The 17,326-nt window shown below is 32.0% G+C and overlaps 3 protein-coding genes across 3 annotated transcripts; 2 read left to right on the top strand and 1 right to left on the bottom strand.

Annotated features, from left to right (window-relative positions):
- Positions 1-38: 38 nt before the first annotated feature.
- LOC126928866 (uncharacterized) lies at positions 39-1,256 on the bottom strand. Its single transcript, XM_050744707.1, has 2 exons — positions 946-1,256; positions 39-871 (listed from the first exon to the last, which is right to left on the bottom strand). The coding sequence occupies exons 1-2, from the start codon at positions 991-993 to the stop codon at positions 398-400; spliced, it is 522 nt and encodes a 173-aa protein (XP_050600664.1). The 5' UTR covers positions 994-1,256; the 3' UTR covers positions 39-397.
- Positions 1,257-4,107: 2,851 nt separating this feature from the next.
- Positions 4,108-7,129, top strand: LOC126928865 (general transcription factor IIF subunit 1). The gene is made up of 7 exons (XM_050744706.1): positions 4,108-4,432; positions 4,658-4,704; positions 4,780-5,151; positions 5,221-5,543; positions 5,859-6,142; positions 6,223-6,560; positions 6,856-7,129. The coding sequence occupies exons 1-7, from the start codon at positions 4,409-4,411 to the stop codon at positions 7,067-7,069; spliced, it is 1,602 nt and encodes a 533-aa protein (XP_050600663.1). The 5' UTR covers positions 4,108-4,408; the 3' UTR covers positions 7,070-7,129.
- Positions 7,130-8,721: 1,592 nt separating this feature from the next.
- LOC126928864 (alpha-aminoadipic semialdehyde synthase, mitochondrial) lies at positions 8,722-17,105 on the top strand. Its single transcript, XM_050744705.1, has 10 exons — positions 8,722-9,008; positions 9,103-9,585; positions 10,195-10,420; positions 11,442-11,769; positions 11,979-12,342; positions 12,862-13,184; positions 13,344-13,593; positions 14,774-15,037; positions 16,261-16,642; positions 16,921-17,105. The coding sequence occupies exons 1-10, from the start codon at positions 8,985-8,987 to the stop codon at positions 17,034-17,036; spliced, it is 2,760 nt and encodes a 919-aa protein (XP_050600662.1). The 5' UTR covers positions 8,722-8,984; the 3' UTR covers positions 17,037-17,105.
- Positions 17,106-17,326: the final 221 nt, after the last annotated feature.

Below are 17,326 nucleotides of genomic sequence, written 5' to 3'. Positions count from 1 at the left end.
TTATTGTTTTAAAATATGTAAACAAAATCTGCACAAAATTTTTCTAATTTTGTTATTTATTTTTATTTAAATTATAATTTATATTTATTTATCATTAATGAATACGATAATAGAAAAATTGAAGACGTTTAACATTTTGTCGTTACGCATCATATAAAAATAGCTTAACTTACAAGTAGAGATGAATAGGGAGATTATCGATGAACATGGGTAAAATTTATGGCTCTTATTCTTACTTCCCATCTTTTGGCTGATGTCACGTCTCGCGATCAACATGAGCCGTGACTTTAGAAAAGATAAGGATATGTCACGGGTTGCGATCGACGCGAGCCATATACAACAAATATAACAAATATATAACAAATATGTGTGTGTGTATAACAAATATATATATACACTACAATGTAGAATCAGAATTTAAACGATGAATATTGAAATCATAAGAAGGCATATCAGAAAAATCTTCGGCGAAATACTTCTGATGAAAGACATCCATGCACCAGGACCGTACGATGGGCGAAACCCCTCCTACTCCGGAAATATGATGACTTACGTGCGCATTCAAAATTTCGACCGGAATCTTCGAAGATAACCAGACTTTGGCACAATGGTCCGTCACGAGCAATTCAACAGGGGACGGACACGGCGAGAGCTCCGCAGTATCTTCACCTGACAACGTAAAGTCAACGAGAGAGGGACTGCTGGACCGCTGCGTTGACGCAGGATTCGGTGTGCTGAGGAAGGCGGGCAAGACTTCCTTCGGCATACACGCTCTTCTCTTTTGTTCCTGGAACCTCATCCCTGCACGGTGCCTGCGCTTCCTCGAACCGTTCTTATTCAGCCTTTTCCTTTTCTTTTTGGGTTTCTTACACTGAAATAATACACGAAGAAGAAAGTAGTAACTAAATTTTAACAAGGGGTAAACAAGAAATTGAATTTATATACCTGTACGGCCGGGCTGGAAACAGAGGTCATCGGCTCTGCTGCGTTCATGATCAGGAAACTACGCGAACAAGATGACAACGAATCGCTTATAGAATATTGTCCGAATAATGAATCGTAATAATAAACAAAATTGCAAAAGTCTGTCAACTCTGATGTAAAGTGTTAACCTACAATCAAAATTGAAATAATAAAGCAATAATATGCACGTCACAATCAGTTAATACCACATCATGTCACTTCAATTAGTTCGTACAAAAATAAGCACAACAGAATTAACACTCTGGGAACCAAAGATACAAATTCGCGTCTTTCATACTTCATGCGGTATCCTATAAAAATTTTAACTACTGTTAAATAAAATAGTGAAAAAAGCAATGGATGCTATAAATGAAATGTTATGAAAGTGTTTTTACATTACATTATACATATGCTTGAATGATAGGAAACCGTAATCAATATATTAGATGTAATATATCGCTTTGAATATTTTTCAATCGCTCGAAAAACACCGGAAAATTTAGGCTATATGCTTGTCCGAGCAGCCGGTCCCCAGAGTGTTTAAAGAAATATCGCACGAATAAATGATTACATTGTAAGACACTTTGTTATATCACGGAGTGTGGAGTAATACCTGTTGCAGTGTGGAGAGCTGGCAGAACAATTGAATGCTCGCCTACGCGCCCCGCTTTACGCGCGCACTTCACCATGACACCCCAGTAGGCAGAAGAAGGAAGATGGGAGAATGCAATGCCCTCAAGGAGACTGTGTACCAGACTCTAACCAGCGGAAATAGGAGACCTTAATACTCCTGAGAAGGTTATCAGCAAAGATAGGAAACTGCAACGTACTTGTGAAGATCGCATATCGAACTCTAATCAGCAGAAATATGAAACGGTAATACTCTTGAGGACATCAGCAGAAATGAAGACTGCAACACTCTTGGGAAGACCACATACCAAACCCCAATATGAAACTGCAACAGTTGCAAGATAACTACGTGTTAACATTCCATCGTTCGCACAAAGACAAACAGTTCACGTGGGAACGAAACATTGCGTGATACTTATCCTTCGAACTTCTAGTCAAGTCAATCACAGTTGTTTCAATCAGTTGCTTCAGTTTGGTCTTTCAGTAAACAGTTTGGTTCAGTCGCTTCAACGAGTTATTTAACGTCAATCAGTAAACAATTACTACGAGCAGCTACTTCGGTCAGTTAAATTAATAATAGAAGTTCATTTGGTAAACAAGTTCAGATAGTTCAGCCAAGTATAACTGACTACCGAAAATTCTCCTTGTGTGATCGACAGGGTATAATAACAAGGTGAGAGTTTTGTAACACAGAGATTTTGTAACCACCCTCCTCATTGCTCGACTATTAGTGTTACTATTTAAATAAAACAATTCGTTTGGGTCTATTCATTCTCACTCCCTTATATAACTTTATTCGAAAATAATAGCAAATGAAACCCTGCGTTTGCTGATGCAACCTTTGACTGTTAAATGTGGTTGTAAAATCGCATCCGGTTACGGTATCTTTAATAATTGAAGTCGCCTACTACGACTTCACAATTTCTCTTCCCATTGGTAGTAGGCAATTGCCCGCTCGTCTTTGGGCAAGATTTGTGAGGCGACGTTGGTTCCAACAGAGAACACTGGAAAATTAATTTTCCATTGACGTTAGATGCCAAGAGCGAGGAGGAATATAAGAGGGAAAGGACATAAAAATGGGGGACATAAGGTTCTCGCATTCTAGTTCACCCATTCCTGAACGCGAGGGTGCCCTTCGCACAGAAGAGCTACACCCGCTGTCGTCAAGGGCCGTTTCGCTCGTTAACTACGATAGTTATACATATTCTACTAAGTTTGTTGTGGAGGGATCGGAGATAAATAAAACGGAATAATAAATGTGTGACAAAATAAGTTAATAAATATAGCAACTTGATGAAATTAAATAAACTGATAAATTAAAGAAATATTAAAATCATACATTCTTCCTTAAGAAACATTAATCCTCCTCGTGCTAGTACCCCTGCCCATAGCAGTTAAGCCGAAAGTGCAAATACTTGCCAGTTGCATTAACACGCTAGGCGACACTATTCATTCCTGCATACTAACGAGGATCGATATCAAGTACACGATCGACTGAGATATTCAAGATAGCGGCGCACTATAGATAAATGGGTCAAATTTTGAATTCATCTCATTCAGTCGTTCTAAGTGCTCACCTCTTATTTCGGGATAACCGAGAATCGATTCCCTCTGGCAGTGCTACCTAGTGAAACTGAGGAATTCGATGATTGGGAATAACGGGCAACAGTCGAACTTATCGAAATAGTCTCTTGGCTATTTCTGGCGGCAGCGAATACCATTTCTAGAACATTGTTGAGTTAAAGTCATTCGAATTAAATTTAAAATTGAATTCGAAACAGATAAATAACGATCCCGGAGTTCGGATCATCCTGTTCACTTTGACTTACACGTTAGAAACGTGGGAGACTATTTTTATCTGCTATTACCATTCTGAACTAGTGATAGCGATATATTTAAATTATATCGGTATTTGGTATTTGATATCGTTGATATCGATATTTTATTCCAGATATTATCAATCTATGATCTTCTCAATACTCTAGGGATCAATATATATCATTGAGTATTGAGAGTATTGAGAAGATCATAGATTGATAATATCTGGAATAAAATATCGATATCAACGGTATTGATACCTGTAATTAAATTAAAAGTATATTAGTTAAAATAAAATCTAAGAATGAAAATAAATAATTTATTTAAATTTGATGTTATAAATATACAATAAACATAATTATAGAATATTAAACCCAATTATAAAATATAGATTATTTTATTCAAAGTACCACTCTTCAATGGAATTAAAAATAGCAATTATTGGAAATGTTCTCCATTTAAGAGATTTCTTGCTGCATTTAGACCTCGACCCGTTTTGGAGAATAGCCATTCAAATGAAAAAGATGTTGTACTCATTGTTGAATATTTTTTGGTTAATTTGCTTAGAAGTGAATTGAATTGAATTGATTTCAAAGTTTGATTGGACATTTCCGATATATTTGAGTTACGTATTGGTACTGAATATATCGTCGCATTATATATCGATACAAAATGTCGATATTTGAATTGGAAAGTATCGACACTATATCTGCCATTACTATTCTATAGATTGCTTCGGTTACATATATTGTGGTATTAGGTCTATATTTTCTGTTAATTTTCGTTGGTGAAACTTGGTGTTTTCATTCATAAAATAATTCAACGAAGTCGTTATTCATATCAAGATAGCTTGTATGTGCATAAATTTGACAAAGAATTGTCCATTCTTATAGATAACCTACAATATAAAATCTAATTTTGCATAGTGATATATTGTGATGGTTTTCTTCTTTTCGTTATTATAAAGCTTATAATTATTATAAACTCAATTATCAAGATGACATCGTCTGCGGTTCCAAAGGTATCTAAACATAAAATTTTTGTATGAGTAATAACAATTAAAAATGGAGTGTAAAATTTGTATATAGGTTATAACTGAATGAAAAATGAAACATTTTATAGAAACTAGTTTATTGTTGTAGGATAATAGGATAAAAGGATAATAAAATTACATCTGAAATACTTTATTCATTTATTTGTTTATCGTAATGGTATTTTAACATATTAATGTAATTATAATTTTTAGGTTTCACTTGTGCCTTCCATACAGGAATTCAGTATCAGAGTACCAAAGTATATAACAAAATAATTATATAATAACTACAAATTACATATAGAATTAATATTAAATAAAATGTTGTGTTTTAGAAATAACAAGAAAAAGCACAATGTGATGCGTTTTAATGCCACATTAAATGTTGATTTTTCAAAATGGACTCAAGTGAAAATGGAACGTGAAAATAATATGAAGGAATACAAAGGAATAGAAGAGGAAATACCAAAATTTGGAGCTGGCTCTGAATTTGGACGAGATGCGAGAGAAGAAGCAAGAAGAAAAAAATTTGGCATTACAAGTAGAAAATATAAACCAGAAGATCAACCTTGGATTTTAAAATCTGGAGGAAAAACTGGGAAAAAGTTTAAAGGTATAAGGGAAGGTGGTGTGAGTGAAAATGCTGCATATTATGTTTTTACACATGCTGCTGATGGAGCTATAGAAGCATTTCCATTGCACGAATGGTAATTAATTTTCTTGAGTATTAAACCGGAATTTATTACAATGTTAACGGATACAATTTTTATATCCAGGTATAATTTTCAACCAATTCAAAGGTACAAAGCATTGAGCGCAGAAGAAGCAGAGCAGGAGTTTAGTCGTAGAAATAAAGTAATGAATTATTTTTCATTGATGTTGCGTAAAAGACTTAGGAATGATGAGGAGGGTGCAGATGATGAGGAAATGTTAGAAGGTGGAAAAGGGAAAAAGCCAAGTAAAAAGGAGAAAGATTTAAAAATATCTGAAATGGATGAGTGGATGAATAGCGATGATGATGATTCAGCTAGTGATGACGAGGAAAATAAAAAAAATTCCGATGAAGAAGATGACAGTAAGAAAAAAAAGAAAGGCAAAGGTGAACATTATTTCTGATATTGTTAAGAAATGTATGTGCTGCTAATTATACTTAATATCGGTTTAGTTATACGTTTCTTTTATTTTTGTCATTACTTAGATGAGATATGTTACACACTTAGTCTGTGAAATACAATACCGTAATATATATATATTGAATGTGTCATATGCAATCAGTGTGTTAAGATAATTTAATTTTTATTTCTATAGTTAATGTTATATAGTTGATATTTTGGATTTATTTTATTATAATAAATATAATTTCTGTATTTGTTATTATGGACAGTTAAAATATAAATTGAAATATTTGTATTAGTTGCTGTCAAGAAAAAGAAGAAGAAAAACGCTTCTGATGATGAAGCATTTGAAGAAAGTGACGATGGGGATGAAGAAGGTAGAGAATGTGATTATATTTCTGACTCGTCCGATTCTGAATCAGAATTGGAACAACAAAAAGAAATTAAGTCGGTTGCGGAAGAAGATGCATTGAGAAAATTACTTGCTTCTGATGAAGATGACGATGACGAAGAACAGGCAGATAAAAAGGATGGTGAAGAAGAAAAAGACGAAGATGACGAACATAAGGATAAAGATGATAAGGTAAATTCAAAATACTAAAAATTATAATAATGTATATGTTAATTGAGATATTTATTCCGTTTGTTTACTTTCTTATAAAGGATAAAGATAAGACCAATAAAGATGCAGATAAGAAAAAAGATAAAAAGAAAAAGAAGAAACAATCTAAGAAAAAGGATGTAAAAAAGCTTGCGTCAGGAAAAGATTCTTCTAGTGACTTTTCCAGTGATTCAGATTCAGGATCTGATACAATAAAGGAAAAAGATAATAAAAAATCTAATAGTGCTCATAGTTCAAGATCTGCAACTCCTATACCAGCCGCGATGTTAGATAATTTAAAAAGAAAACAATCTGGATCTCCAGATTTATCGCAAGCAAAAAAATTGAAATTGGATAATTTCAATTTAGTACCAGTAAATTCTTACATTCCAGGAGTCAGGTATGTCGCCTGCTATTACAAACAATTAAAATTGTTCTCCGCATAATTTTTTCAATTTTGAAAATACTATTTTATATATAGATCTATCTTTTATATATCTTTCTCATCTATATATAATTAAAATTAATTGATAATGAGATTATAATTTTTAATATACTATGAATTAAGCTAATGTTTCGTTTGAGTTAAGGTTTCGTCTAATCTAATCATTAAGCATGGTATCTAAATATTAAACACGTGAAAAAATATTTAGAATATCATTTTTTAAGTAAAAGGTATTTTTGTTATGTTGCAGTGAATCCGGCATCACAGAAGATGCAGTAAGGCGTTATCTTATGCGTAAACCAATGACAACAACGGAACTTTTACAAAAGTTTAAATCGAAGAAAACTGGTCTTACTTCGGAACAATTAGTTAATGTGATGACTCAAATACTGAAAAAGATAAATCCAACTAAGCAGACAATAAAAAACAAAATGTATTTATCTATTAAAACACAATCTAATTGATATTTGTGTAATGTGTAAAGATAGTATTTCATATAATAATAAAATAAATCGAATATAAAATTTTCTTTTATTTAACCATAATCAGAAATTGTCAAAAATGTTGCGATTCCTCGGAATTTTGAGAAATCGGATCACATTTCTGAATGAGCGTTTTTAAATACAAGCACTGTATGTGATTTTAGAGTGTTTAAGTGTTTTTGAATTTATTGGGTTATGCAATTATGGAAGATAGAATACAGAAAAAAATTAATCTTTCAAATATGCATGTAAGTGATATACAATAACAAGCAAAAGTATAAATACGTACCGCAAGTTTGATAAAAAGAAAAAAAAAGGGCGATAATACTACCAATCGTTCGATTGATTGACAAGGGTTAAGGTAATTATAAGATAAATATAGTAGCAGCGGTTTTTGGTATTTTATGACATATAGATCGAATACGACGTACAATTTTATGCACCTCTCTGTCGGAAATAATCTGCGGCCTACCATTTCTTGTCAAATTTGGCACACCGCTATAGTTTCGTTTTTTTTTATTTTCGAAATTATCACTCATACTCATACCATATTTCTCTAAGTGATTGCGGATTTTGTCATTAGGTGATAATGATAAATGATAAATAAAAGGAAACAAGAAGTAAGGACGGATGCGGAAATTGGAAAGACTGTTGTTGATAATAACCGTAGATATTTGTAATGGTAAATTACGTGGGATATTGAAAACTTTATAAAATTTGTAAATCAACTCCTATTCAAGGCTTCCAGACTGAAATTATTTATCTATTTATTTACTGTTTCTTTGGCCTTTATCAAGTAGCTTCATTTTACGTTCCGTTTATTCACTGTTTCGTCCGTTTCTGATGAAATGTATAAAACTGTAAACGTGGTATCGAGTCTTTATTCTTAAAAAAGTATTCCGTATATTGTTAATACGAATGTAACTAAACTATTATATTTTGTTTGACAGATTCATCTCGTAATTAGAATTAGCTAATCCTTACCGATCAATCGAATAATTGGTAGTATTATCGCGTTTTTCATAAGACTAGCGGTCTGTTTATACACATTTGCACATCACTGTAATTTTTCGTTTCAAGAAAAACGAGATTTCGAGATTCAAAATTTGGAAAAATTGTTGGCTATATTAAAAAAAAAAAAAAAAAAAAAAAAAAAAAAAAAAAAAAAAAAAAAAAAAAAAAAAAAAAAAAAAAAAAAAAAAAAAAAAAAAAACCGTACCAGACCATGATTCAAGTTCTCGGAATACTCGGGAATTACAATATTTTTGAGAATTCTAACATTTTGGGGGATTCCAATATTTTTGAGCTACGAAATACTTTCAAACGATTCAAGCCGATTCAACATTTTCTGATATATTATAATATATTTCCTAATAATCTATCATAGTACGTAATATCGAGGAACAATATGTCATTAGCGAATGCAAGATACATTGGACTAAAGAAAAATTTCATTCATTATTACGTCACATTGAAAAAAATAAAAAAAAAGAAATAAAAAAAAAAAAAAAAAAAAAAAAAGAACATCTTCAATATAAAGTAATTGTGAAGTGATGGAAATCATGTGGTGGAAGAAAGTCAAATCGTTTCGATAAGCACGTGGCTTGGTGCTTATCAGTGATGTAGTAAGAGTAACATATTCTGAGTTTGACCTCACTGACCCATGTAATATCATGGCAGTAATACAACTTTATTTCCAAATAGATGTAGTTATGCTATATTGCAGTATGTATTCTTCTCGTGCCACTTTATTATTGTTGACTCGATGAAGTGAACACACGTTACATTGATAGGAAGTCTTTTTGTATCTTTTACACGATTATATGGTGTCACATTGAAGACTTTTCAATTACTCAAGTGCAAATTCAATGTGAATTTATTAATAGTATACTTGATCATGTCTTCGGCACGTTGTATGAATGTAAGTAGTGCGTGCTATAAAATAAGAACAGATAGGAATATGTATTTTCTTGCATGATATGTTAAGAATCGGTATCGCGAAATATTTTTCACAGAATTTAAAAGGCAAAATAATAGCAATCAGAAGAGAAGATCAATCAGTATGGGAAAGAAGGGCTCCTTTGGCACCTGCGAATGTTCGCCAATTAATCAGGGCAGGAGTAAAAGTAATTGTACAGCCTAGTAATAGAAGAGCTTATCCGGCACATGCCTACCAAGCTGCAGGTGCTATACTACAAGAGGATATTAGTCCTGCTTCCGTCATTTTTGGGGTTAAACAAGTTCCTGTGGATCAACTTATATCGAATAGAACTTACTGTTTTTTTTCTCATACTATTAAGGCGCAAGAAAGTAATATGCCTCTTCTGGATGCTATTCTGGAAAAGAATATACGTTTGTTAGATTATGAAAAGTTAACAGATGATAATGGACAAAGAGTGGTTGCCTTCGGGAAATATGCTGGTGTAGCTGGTATGGTGAATATATTACATGGACTTGGATTAAGATTACTTGCGTTAGGACATCATACACCATTCATGGTAAGATCACATTATGTTAAGAAATTTACTATAACAACGATAATTATGTTGGAAAGTATTTTATGCAATTAGATTTACTATTATTTTTATCATAGACACATATAGGACGGTAAAAAAGCTTCCCTTTTGTAACACATGTAAACGAATAAAATTTCTCAAAGAATCTTCTATTTTTATTTAATATATTGCTGTTGGTTTTAAAATACGTTAATGTATAGGGAGAGTCTCGTAACACGACGACTTCAAATAACTCGTAAATTAGTTGCTATACGAAAAAAAGGGTTTCGGACATTAACTTTGCTTTTTTTATCGGCATATCACGGATATTAGTTTTTCGTTGGAATGTCTAATATTTTATCTCGAATTTGAATAAAGCATTAAATTTTACGTAAAAGAATATTATACGAAGTAGCGTCTAAAATTATTAATCAAACTAATGATATTTTGAAGAAAATTTTGCATATTTTTTGTAGTTAAAAAAATGGTGGCGTGCACACATTTAAATTGTACGCGTATACTGCAATTAGTAAATAAATTAATTAATAAATACGTATTTATTTTTATATATTTATTGTTTGTCTATAAATAACGGTCATTATTGTTTACTAGCATATTGGTCCAGCACACAATTATAGAGATTCCGCTATGGCAAGGCAAGCTATACGAGATGCAGGATACGAAATAGCATTAGGTGCTATGCCTAAATCAATTGGACCATTGACTTTTATTTTCACCGGCAGTGGCAATGTAAGTCAAGGCGGTCAAGAAGTTTTTCAAGAGCTACCTCACGAATATGTTCCACCCGAAATGTTGAAAAAGGTTGCCGAACATGGCGGTAAGCGTTGCATATTTATATATTATATTTTATTATTATAATTTATTTCATAATAAATCTGTAGATATTAGAGATTTTTACTTTCCTCCCGTTCATAATTCAACAACAAAGTGGAACAATTCATTTTAATGTCAAATTCAATTAATGTCTACTTTGTAATTATCGATTGAAGAAAGAAATTGAATTTCGAGTACTTGGTACTAGATACTGAAGTTTAATCGGATTACCATTGATTGAATATGAGATTTAGAAAGAAAGGAAAAAGTGACTTATTTAAAAATATGTTCCATTTATGTTCCACTTGTTTTCATTAGTGGTAAACGTTCGAATCACGAATCCAAAGCACGTTTCACTTTTAAATTTTCTATAAACGCATAAAATTCCGCAGTCTAGACATAACTATTAATTCTTAGCACATAGGAATTATGACAATCTCGAAGAATCATACTCTTCTCGTTTATATTACAAACTTTGTATGTATTGTTTAATCGAAAGATCAAAATTCAGTGAATTTTCAATTATACGTGTTATAATTCATCTTGTGTATAGTCAGTCACAAATATGTAGATCCCTTAAGTATGAAATATTATAGTAAAAAACACGGACTCTGTGAGTTTGTTGGAGGTCGTGAATTAAGACACATATTCATTTACTTTCGTTTCTATCAAGAAGAAAGGAGTAAAAAAAAAAAAAAAAAAAAAAAAAGGAAGAAAAGGAAAGAAATAGAAAATACAGTGTTACAAAACATTACATACACCTGTTACATTCACGCGAAATCATATTTCAATCTCCTTTATCTTTTCCCTCTCTAATTCCTTTGATTCCTTTATTCCTGTATTTTTTTTAGAAATACAACGACAATGATTATATCGTAGGTAGAAATAATATTGTGACAAATTGCGACAGGTAAATCATATACAAACAAAATTGCGCAGGTATATGTGGATTTTTGTTTTTTTGGACTGGCTGTATTTTATTGTAAATATTATTGCATTTTAAACAACAGGCAACATTGTTTTAGATACAACGAAGATATACGGATGCGAGGTAAGACGAAGACATCATCTAGAAAGAAAAGATGGAGGTGGTTTCGATTCTGATGAGTGTGACAAGCATCCTGAGAGATATATTTCCACTTTCAGCAAAAAGATTGCACCATACGCATCAGTGATAATTAATGGAATATATTGGGCTGTTGACTCGCCTAAATTGTTAACAATACCAGATGCAAAATACTTGCTAAGACCAGCTTATACTCCCTGGTTACCATCAAGTGTTGGTGCTCCTTCTTTACCCCACCGAATGTTAGCTATCTGTGATATATCTGCAGACCCTGGCGGCAGTATCGAGTAAGTTTAAATTTATTCAATATTAATATAACACGCATATCGTTTACTTAAGTGATTTTTTTATAATATTATATAACAGATTTAGACATTCGCACCGATCTTTTTATATACTATATATAAAAGCCAATTGGCGAATTCATAAACAATTGGCAACGGTTAAGCTTGGACGTTCTTAAGCTCTCCTTATACTTGTTTCGAAATGTTCATAGGTTCATGAACGAATGTACAACGATTGACACTCCATTTTGTTTATACGATGCTGATCGTAACAAAGATACAAAGTCTTTTAAAGGACCCGGAGTGTTGGTCTGTTCGATTGATAATATGCCAACTCAGCTGCCAAAAGAATCTACGGATTTCTTTGGAAATCTTTTATATCCTTACGCGTTGGACATTATTCAGTCGGATGCGAAAGCACCATTAGAAGAACATAACTTTAGTCCAGCGGTACATGATGCAATAATAGCATCCAACGGAAGATTAACACCTAATTTTGAATATATCCAAGAATTAAGGTTACTAAATCACCGTTGTAGACATAAGGCAGACAATAGAGAAGCACAAAGCAAAAAGGTAGAGAAAAATTATACTTTTCGAGTCAATTTTTACGATACTAATTTCATTCATCGAGTACCGATACATTATCTATTTTTATATCATTCGAATGTATTATATGTATTATATGAATATTATTTATTATTAAAAATGTTCATCGAATTATTGAAACGACATAATCGATGTTGATAAACGTATTCCGAAGTCTCAAAGTCACATATCATTGTTACGTACTCGAACTTGAAAGTTATAGACACTATTCTATTTCTATTTCTATTCTATTTCTCGATTAAAACAATTTTATAGAATAAGGCGAAAGATCATTTTCATAAAAGTTTCCAATATGTGACTGTGACTACATATTTGTATATATATGGACATATGAATTTTTGATCATATTAATAAGACATTTCCTTGTTACTTCGCGTCACTTCTAATTTCATTGTGCAAAACAGGACGATCACGAAGTAACTATAAATAAAAAAAAAGGTAATTAAATATCAAGTAATATATCAACAAGCATTGTTTTGTAAATAGGTGGTTGTTCTTGGTGCTGGACACGTCTCGGCCCCGTTGGTTGAATATTTACATAGAGATAGTAACATACATTTAACTGTTGCATCTCAATTGAAAGAGGAGGCAGACGTATTAGCAAATAATTTCCCCGGGGTAGAACCGGTTCTGCTAGATGTAATTGAACGTCCTGATACTTTAAACGACATTGTAAAATCGGCAGATGTAGTGGTTTCATTGTTACCGTATTCTCTACATCATGTTATCGCGAATGTATGCATACATGCTAAAACTCACCTAGTGACTGCTAGTTACACGAATGAAGATGTTAAAGCTTTACATAGAGAGTAAGTAATCATAGAGAGTAAGATATTAACAAGTATACAAACAAATGTAACAAAATGATATTTATAAATCGTAAACGGCAAAATATTTATTAATATCGAAACAATATCTAGAAATTATGACAATTTAAAATGAATATACATTAACGTGTTAATTACTAGGGCTGTTGCATCAGAAGTGACTATACTTAACGAAGTAGGGCTTGATCCTGGTATCGATCATTTATTGGCTCTAGAATGTTTTGACAATGTTAAACAAGCTGGTGGAAAAATCGAATCTTTTGTATCTTGGTGCGGCGGTTTACCCGCTCCAGAATGTTCCTCTAATCCTTTACGATATAAATTTAGTTGGTCGCCACGTGGAGTGTTGCTGAATACATTATCATCGGCCAAATTCTATTCTAATAAGCAAGTAAGTCCATCTATTATATACTATCTATCATATACTATAACTATACATAAGTAGACAGTCGAATGAAACATCCGTAAAAGAACAATGCATAAGAAACATTCATAAAAATGTTTTATTCTTTTGGAGGAATGAAATCAATGCGTATTTAAAGCCATCTCCGTGGAATTAAATGTTTGAAGCATTCTAGAATCGAATTCGACCGATATTCGACTAGATTATGGGTAAATAATAAAGTCAATTCAAAATGTCGCATCTGTATCCTAACGATGATTTTGCCTAAAATAGGCAAGTGTTCGCAGCCCATTTTTATTACTTTCTTCCGACACGACGAACAATTTGGGATAGTAGCTTAAAAATGGAAAAAAAAAAGGAACAACTTGTCATTAATGCCGATTATCCTGAAATGATATTAATTCGTTGATACGTCATTGGAGCATTTACTTTAACAGGAGAAAACTTAGAAACATGTTAGCTTCGGCGTATCTGCGATAAATTATGAACCTATATTCTACAAAGATCTCAGAAAGCATTGATTGAAACGTTAATAGAAACATGGAACGAAGAATGAAGAAATTCAACATCTACCAAGCTACGCAAAGCCAGATCAAGTAACACTAACTCTAGACTAAGAATAAGAATAGCTCATACAAACTGGACACATTCCCACTTTGTCACCGAAACTCGACCGAATATTTGTGACACTTGTGGCATACTAAACTCTTTTGAACATATCCTAATCACCTATTTTAAATACGTTATTAAATGGGTATAGCATGGACTAATTAATTCGCTCAACATGCTACAAAAGGAAGACTTCGGCAAAAGAGCTCTACATTTTCTGCAAGATATTGATTTATACATTGGTTTATACATTGATCGTATAAACGATCTATTACAGATACGTTTTGTTCCATTAATCATTCTCTCTGTGTCCAATAATGGCTTTAAGAAGTACATGTAACCTTAAACATATACTAAAAAAAGGAAACATAATATCTATTTTCTAGATACAGCAAGGATCAATGTTTTCTTTGTCACTGCAATAAATAAAATGTACATACATATAAAGTACATTAATTAAAATACTAAAAATATTAACTTGATCTTGATCGAAGGATTGGGAAAAATATACAATTAAGTATTACGTTGTGTATTAATCAATTTTATTTTTCTATTGAAGATCGTAGAAATAGAATCAGGAGGAGACCTTATGTCCGCCGTTCAAGATTTGGACTTTTTGCCCGGTTTTGCGTTGGAAGGTTTTCCCAATCGTGATAGTACAATTTACAAGGATTTATATGGACTTAATAATGTACAAACAATGCGGCGGGGTACATTAAGATATAAAGGTTTCTGTAATACAATACGAGCCTTACAGTTTCTTGGATTAACGGATCTTAACTCACACCCAAGTTTGCATCCAAATGGTCCAGATATTACATGGGTATGTAAATGTGACATTTATATGTAAATTTAATAATGACAACTCTTTGGTTAATAATGAGTATACTCGTCATAGAGAAAGAAAATTCGCTTTTGCTATTTAAAGTATAGTTTAGGTAAAGAAAAAAACATATTCGCAATTTTAACACATTTTAGAATAACATAGATGAACTTGACATTAATAAAAGAAATGGAACAGTTTAGTTAATAAACAGAACGTAACAATAGAAAATTACTAAGAAAGAATTTCGATGCAAAATGACAGATTTAATTATTTCACTCGTAACTTGCAAGTAAACAGTTGCGGACTATTGAAACATAAAAATGGCTGTAACTGCGAAATAAGATCCGATAGGATTTACACACGTTTATGTGGATTTTTTTCATTGCTTTTGCGCCTCCTGTCCGTTTTCCGAAGAAGAAGGTCAAAATATCCTTATACGCTAGTAAACCTCTTCGCACGAACGAAAGCTTTTATGATCGTATCGTGAATGCTCTAAGAAAACTCTGATATTTGTATTATTATATACCCTATATATATATATATATATATATATATCCTTGTTATCGTATATCAAGTTATCACTTTTATCATCAAGATGATCTTGACCTCCCGTTCTTTAGACTGTCTAGGCTTGCTTTGTTACATTACTATATATATCTTCCAATCAATATTTTCGCCTTGTCTTGGCTCGAAGAAGTACTCCTTAAATTTTCTGACATCTCTTGCTGAAAACCTTACACAGAATAGGAAACACTCTATCATTTTATCTCTGATTATTTTGATAGAGTAATGCATAATGTAATGAATTTTTTGCATCTTAATAGCTCGCTTTTCGAAAATCCTATGTATATCAACGGAATAACGAAGTAGAATCATAAAATGATTCCACATGATCTTTTCTGCTTTAAACGAAATGTATCAAATTTTGTATTTAACATTTTCAATATTTCAATTACTAAACTACACATCCGAATTTAATTGAGAACGAAAGGTGGTCATATGATTATGGTTAAGGTAAACAAAAGATAAAGAGAAATTGTTAAGTATGTCTGCTTTTTCTGCAATAATAATTTGGAACATACCAGTAATATACACGTATGTATTATACGCGTTATAACCTTTTTTAAAATCTCGATGCGATAGAGTAAAGTTATGATATTTGGCAGATAAAACTTTTTAACTTACATAGATTACCTAAGGTTAACTTTTTATTGTTCCAGAGAGTATTAATTTGCAATTTGCTTGGTTTGGCGAATGATAATATCTTCTATGAAAATTTGAAAAGGAAGTTGGCAGAAATGCTAAACTCGGAAGAGAGCGTAAAAGCAATTGAAGACTTGGGACTTCTTGAAGAAGATTTAGTATTGAAGTTGAATACTCCTCTCGATACTTTGACACATTATTTGTCAAAAAAGCTGTGCTATGATCAAAATGAACGAGATTTAGTAATTCTAAGACACGACGTTGGAATACTCTGGCCAGACAACAGAAGAGAAAACAGAGGAATTAATTTGGTGTTGTATGGCGAACCACAAGGATACTCTGCTATGGCGCGCACTGTTGGATATCCGACGGCAATAGCAGTTAAAATGATCCTTGACGGTATAGTTCTTCTTTTTCCCGTTTATTCTAAAAAATGTTTCTTCGTTCGGTATTACATATCGAATAATAAAAATTACATTTGATATTTGTTATCCCTTTTAACATAAAGGCGTTCAAAATTATGTTTATACAGAACGTAACACATATTATTGCGATTTTATATATCCATGCATATGTATATTTCTTATACTTTCATTCCATGTCATCCTTCTGAACAAATTTTACCATATAATTTAATAATAATTTCAAAGTATATTATTTTTCTTGTTCGTTAATAGGTGAAATTCAACAACGAGGAGTAGTCTTTCCGTTTACCCCAGATATTTATCGACCAATACTTAATCGATTGAGAGCTGAAGGAATAGAATTCTTTGAGACATCCAAGTGGATTTAACATCTTTATAATGTTAATAACAAGTAATTATAAATATAATGTATAAATAAATATAATTATTAACTTATATAAGTTAACTTTCTATTGCCACTCTTGTAACACAAAGACATACGAAAGTAACAGCGATAGAATTGTTATTGTCTAGGTATTGTTCGTTAGTAGAACTTCTTATTGCTATTCATTATAATAGCATTATTTACACAGTTCTTTATGAAGTGAAAGATAGAAAAGAGTGGCAGAATATCCGAATGTCCAGTATTAGAAACAGTTGAAAAGAATGCCAGTGGCCC

Source organism: Bombus affinis, chromosome 2 (assembly GCF_024516045.1).
Source record: "Bombus affinis isolate iyBomAffi1 chromosome 2, iyBomAffi1.2, whole genome shotgun sequence".
NCBI classification, from domain to species: Eukaryota; Metazoa; Arthropoda; class Insecta; order Hymenoptera; family Apidae; genus Bombus; species Bombus affinis.
Note: the sequence above shows the minus strand (reverse complement) of the source record. Positions and strands in the feature narration are given on the sequence as shown.

Coding starts and splice junctions, on each gene's coding strand:
- LOC126928866 (XM_050744707.1), bottom strand. CDS start 993: ATGAACGCAGCAGAGCCGATGACCTCTGTTTCCAGCCCGGCCGTACAG. Junction 872..945: donor TTTCCAGCCCGGCCGTACAG/GTATATAAATTC, acceptor GTATTATTTCAG/TGTAAGAAACCCAAAAAGAA.
- LOC126928865 (XM_050744706.1), top strand. CDS start 4,409: ATGACATCGTCTGCGGTTCCAAAG. Junction 4,705..4,779: donor TTCAGTATCAGAGTACCAAA/GTATATAACAAA, acceptor GTTGTGTTTTAG/AAATAACAAGAAAAAGCACA. Junction 6,561..6,855: donor TCTTACATTCCAGGAGTCAG/GTATGTCGCCTG, acceptor GTTATGTTGCAG/TGAATCCGGCATCACAGAAG.
- LOC126928864 (XM_050744705.1), top strand. CDS start 8,985: ATGTCTTCGGCACGTTGTATGAAT. Junction 12,343..12,861: donor GAGAAGCACAAAGCAAAAAG/GTAGAGAAAAAT, acceptor TTTTGTAAATAG/GTGGTTGTTCTTGGTGCTGG. Junction 16,643..16,920: donor AGTTAAAATGATCCTTGACG/GTATAGTTCTTC, acceptor GTTCGTTAATAG/GTGAAATTCAACAACGAGGA.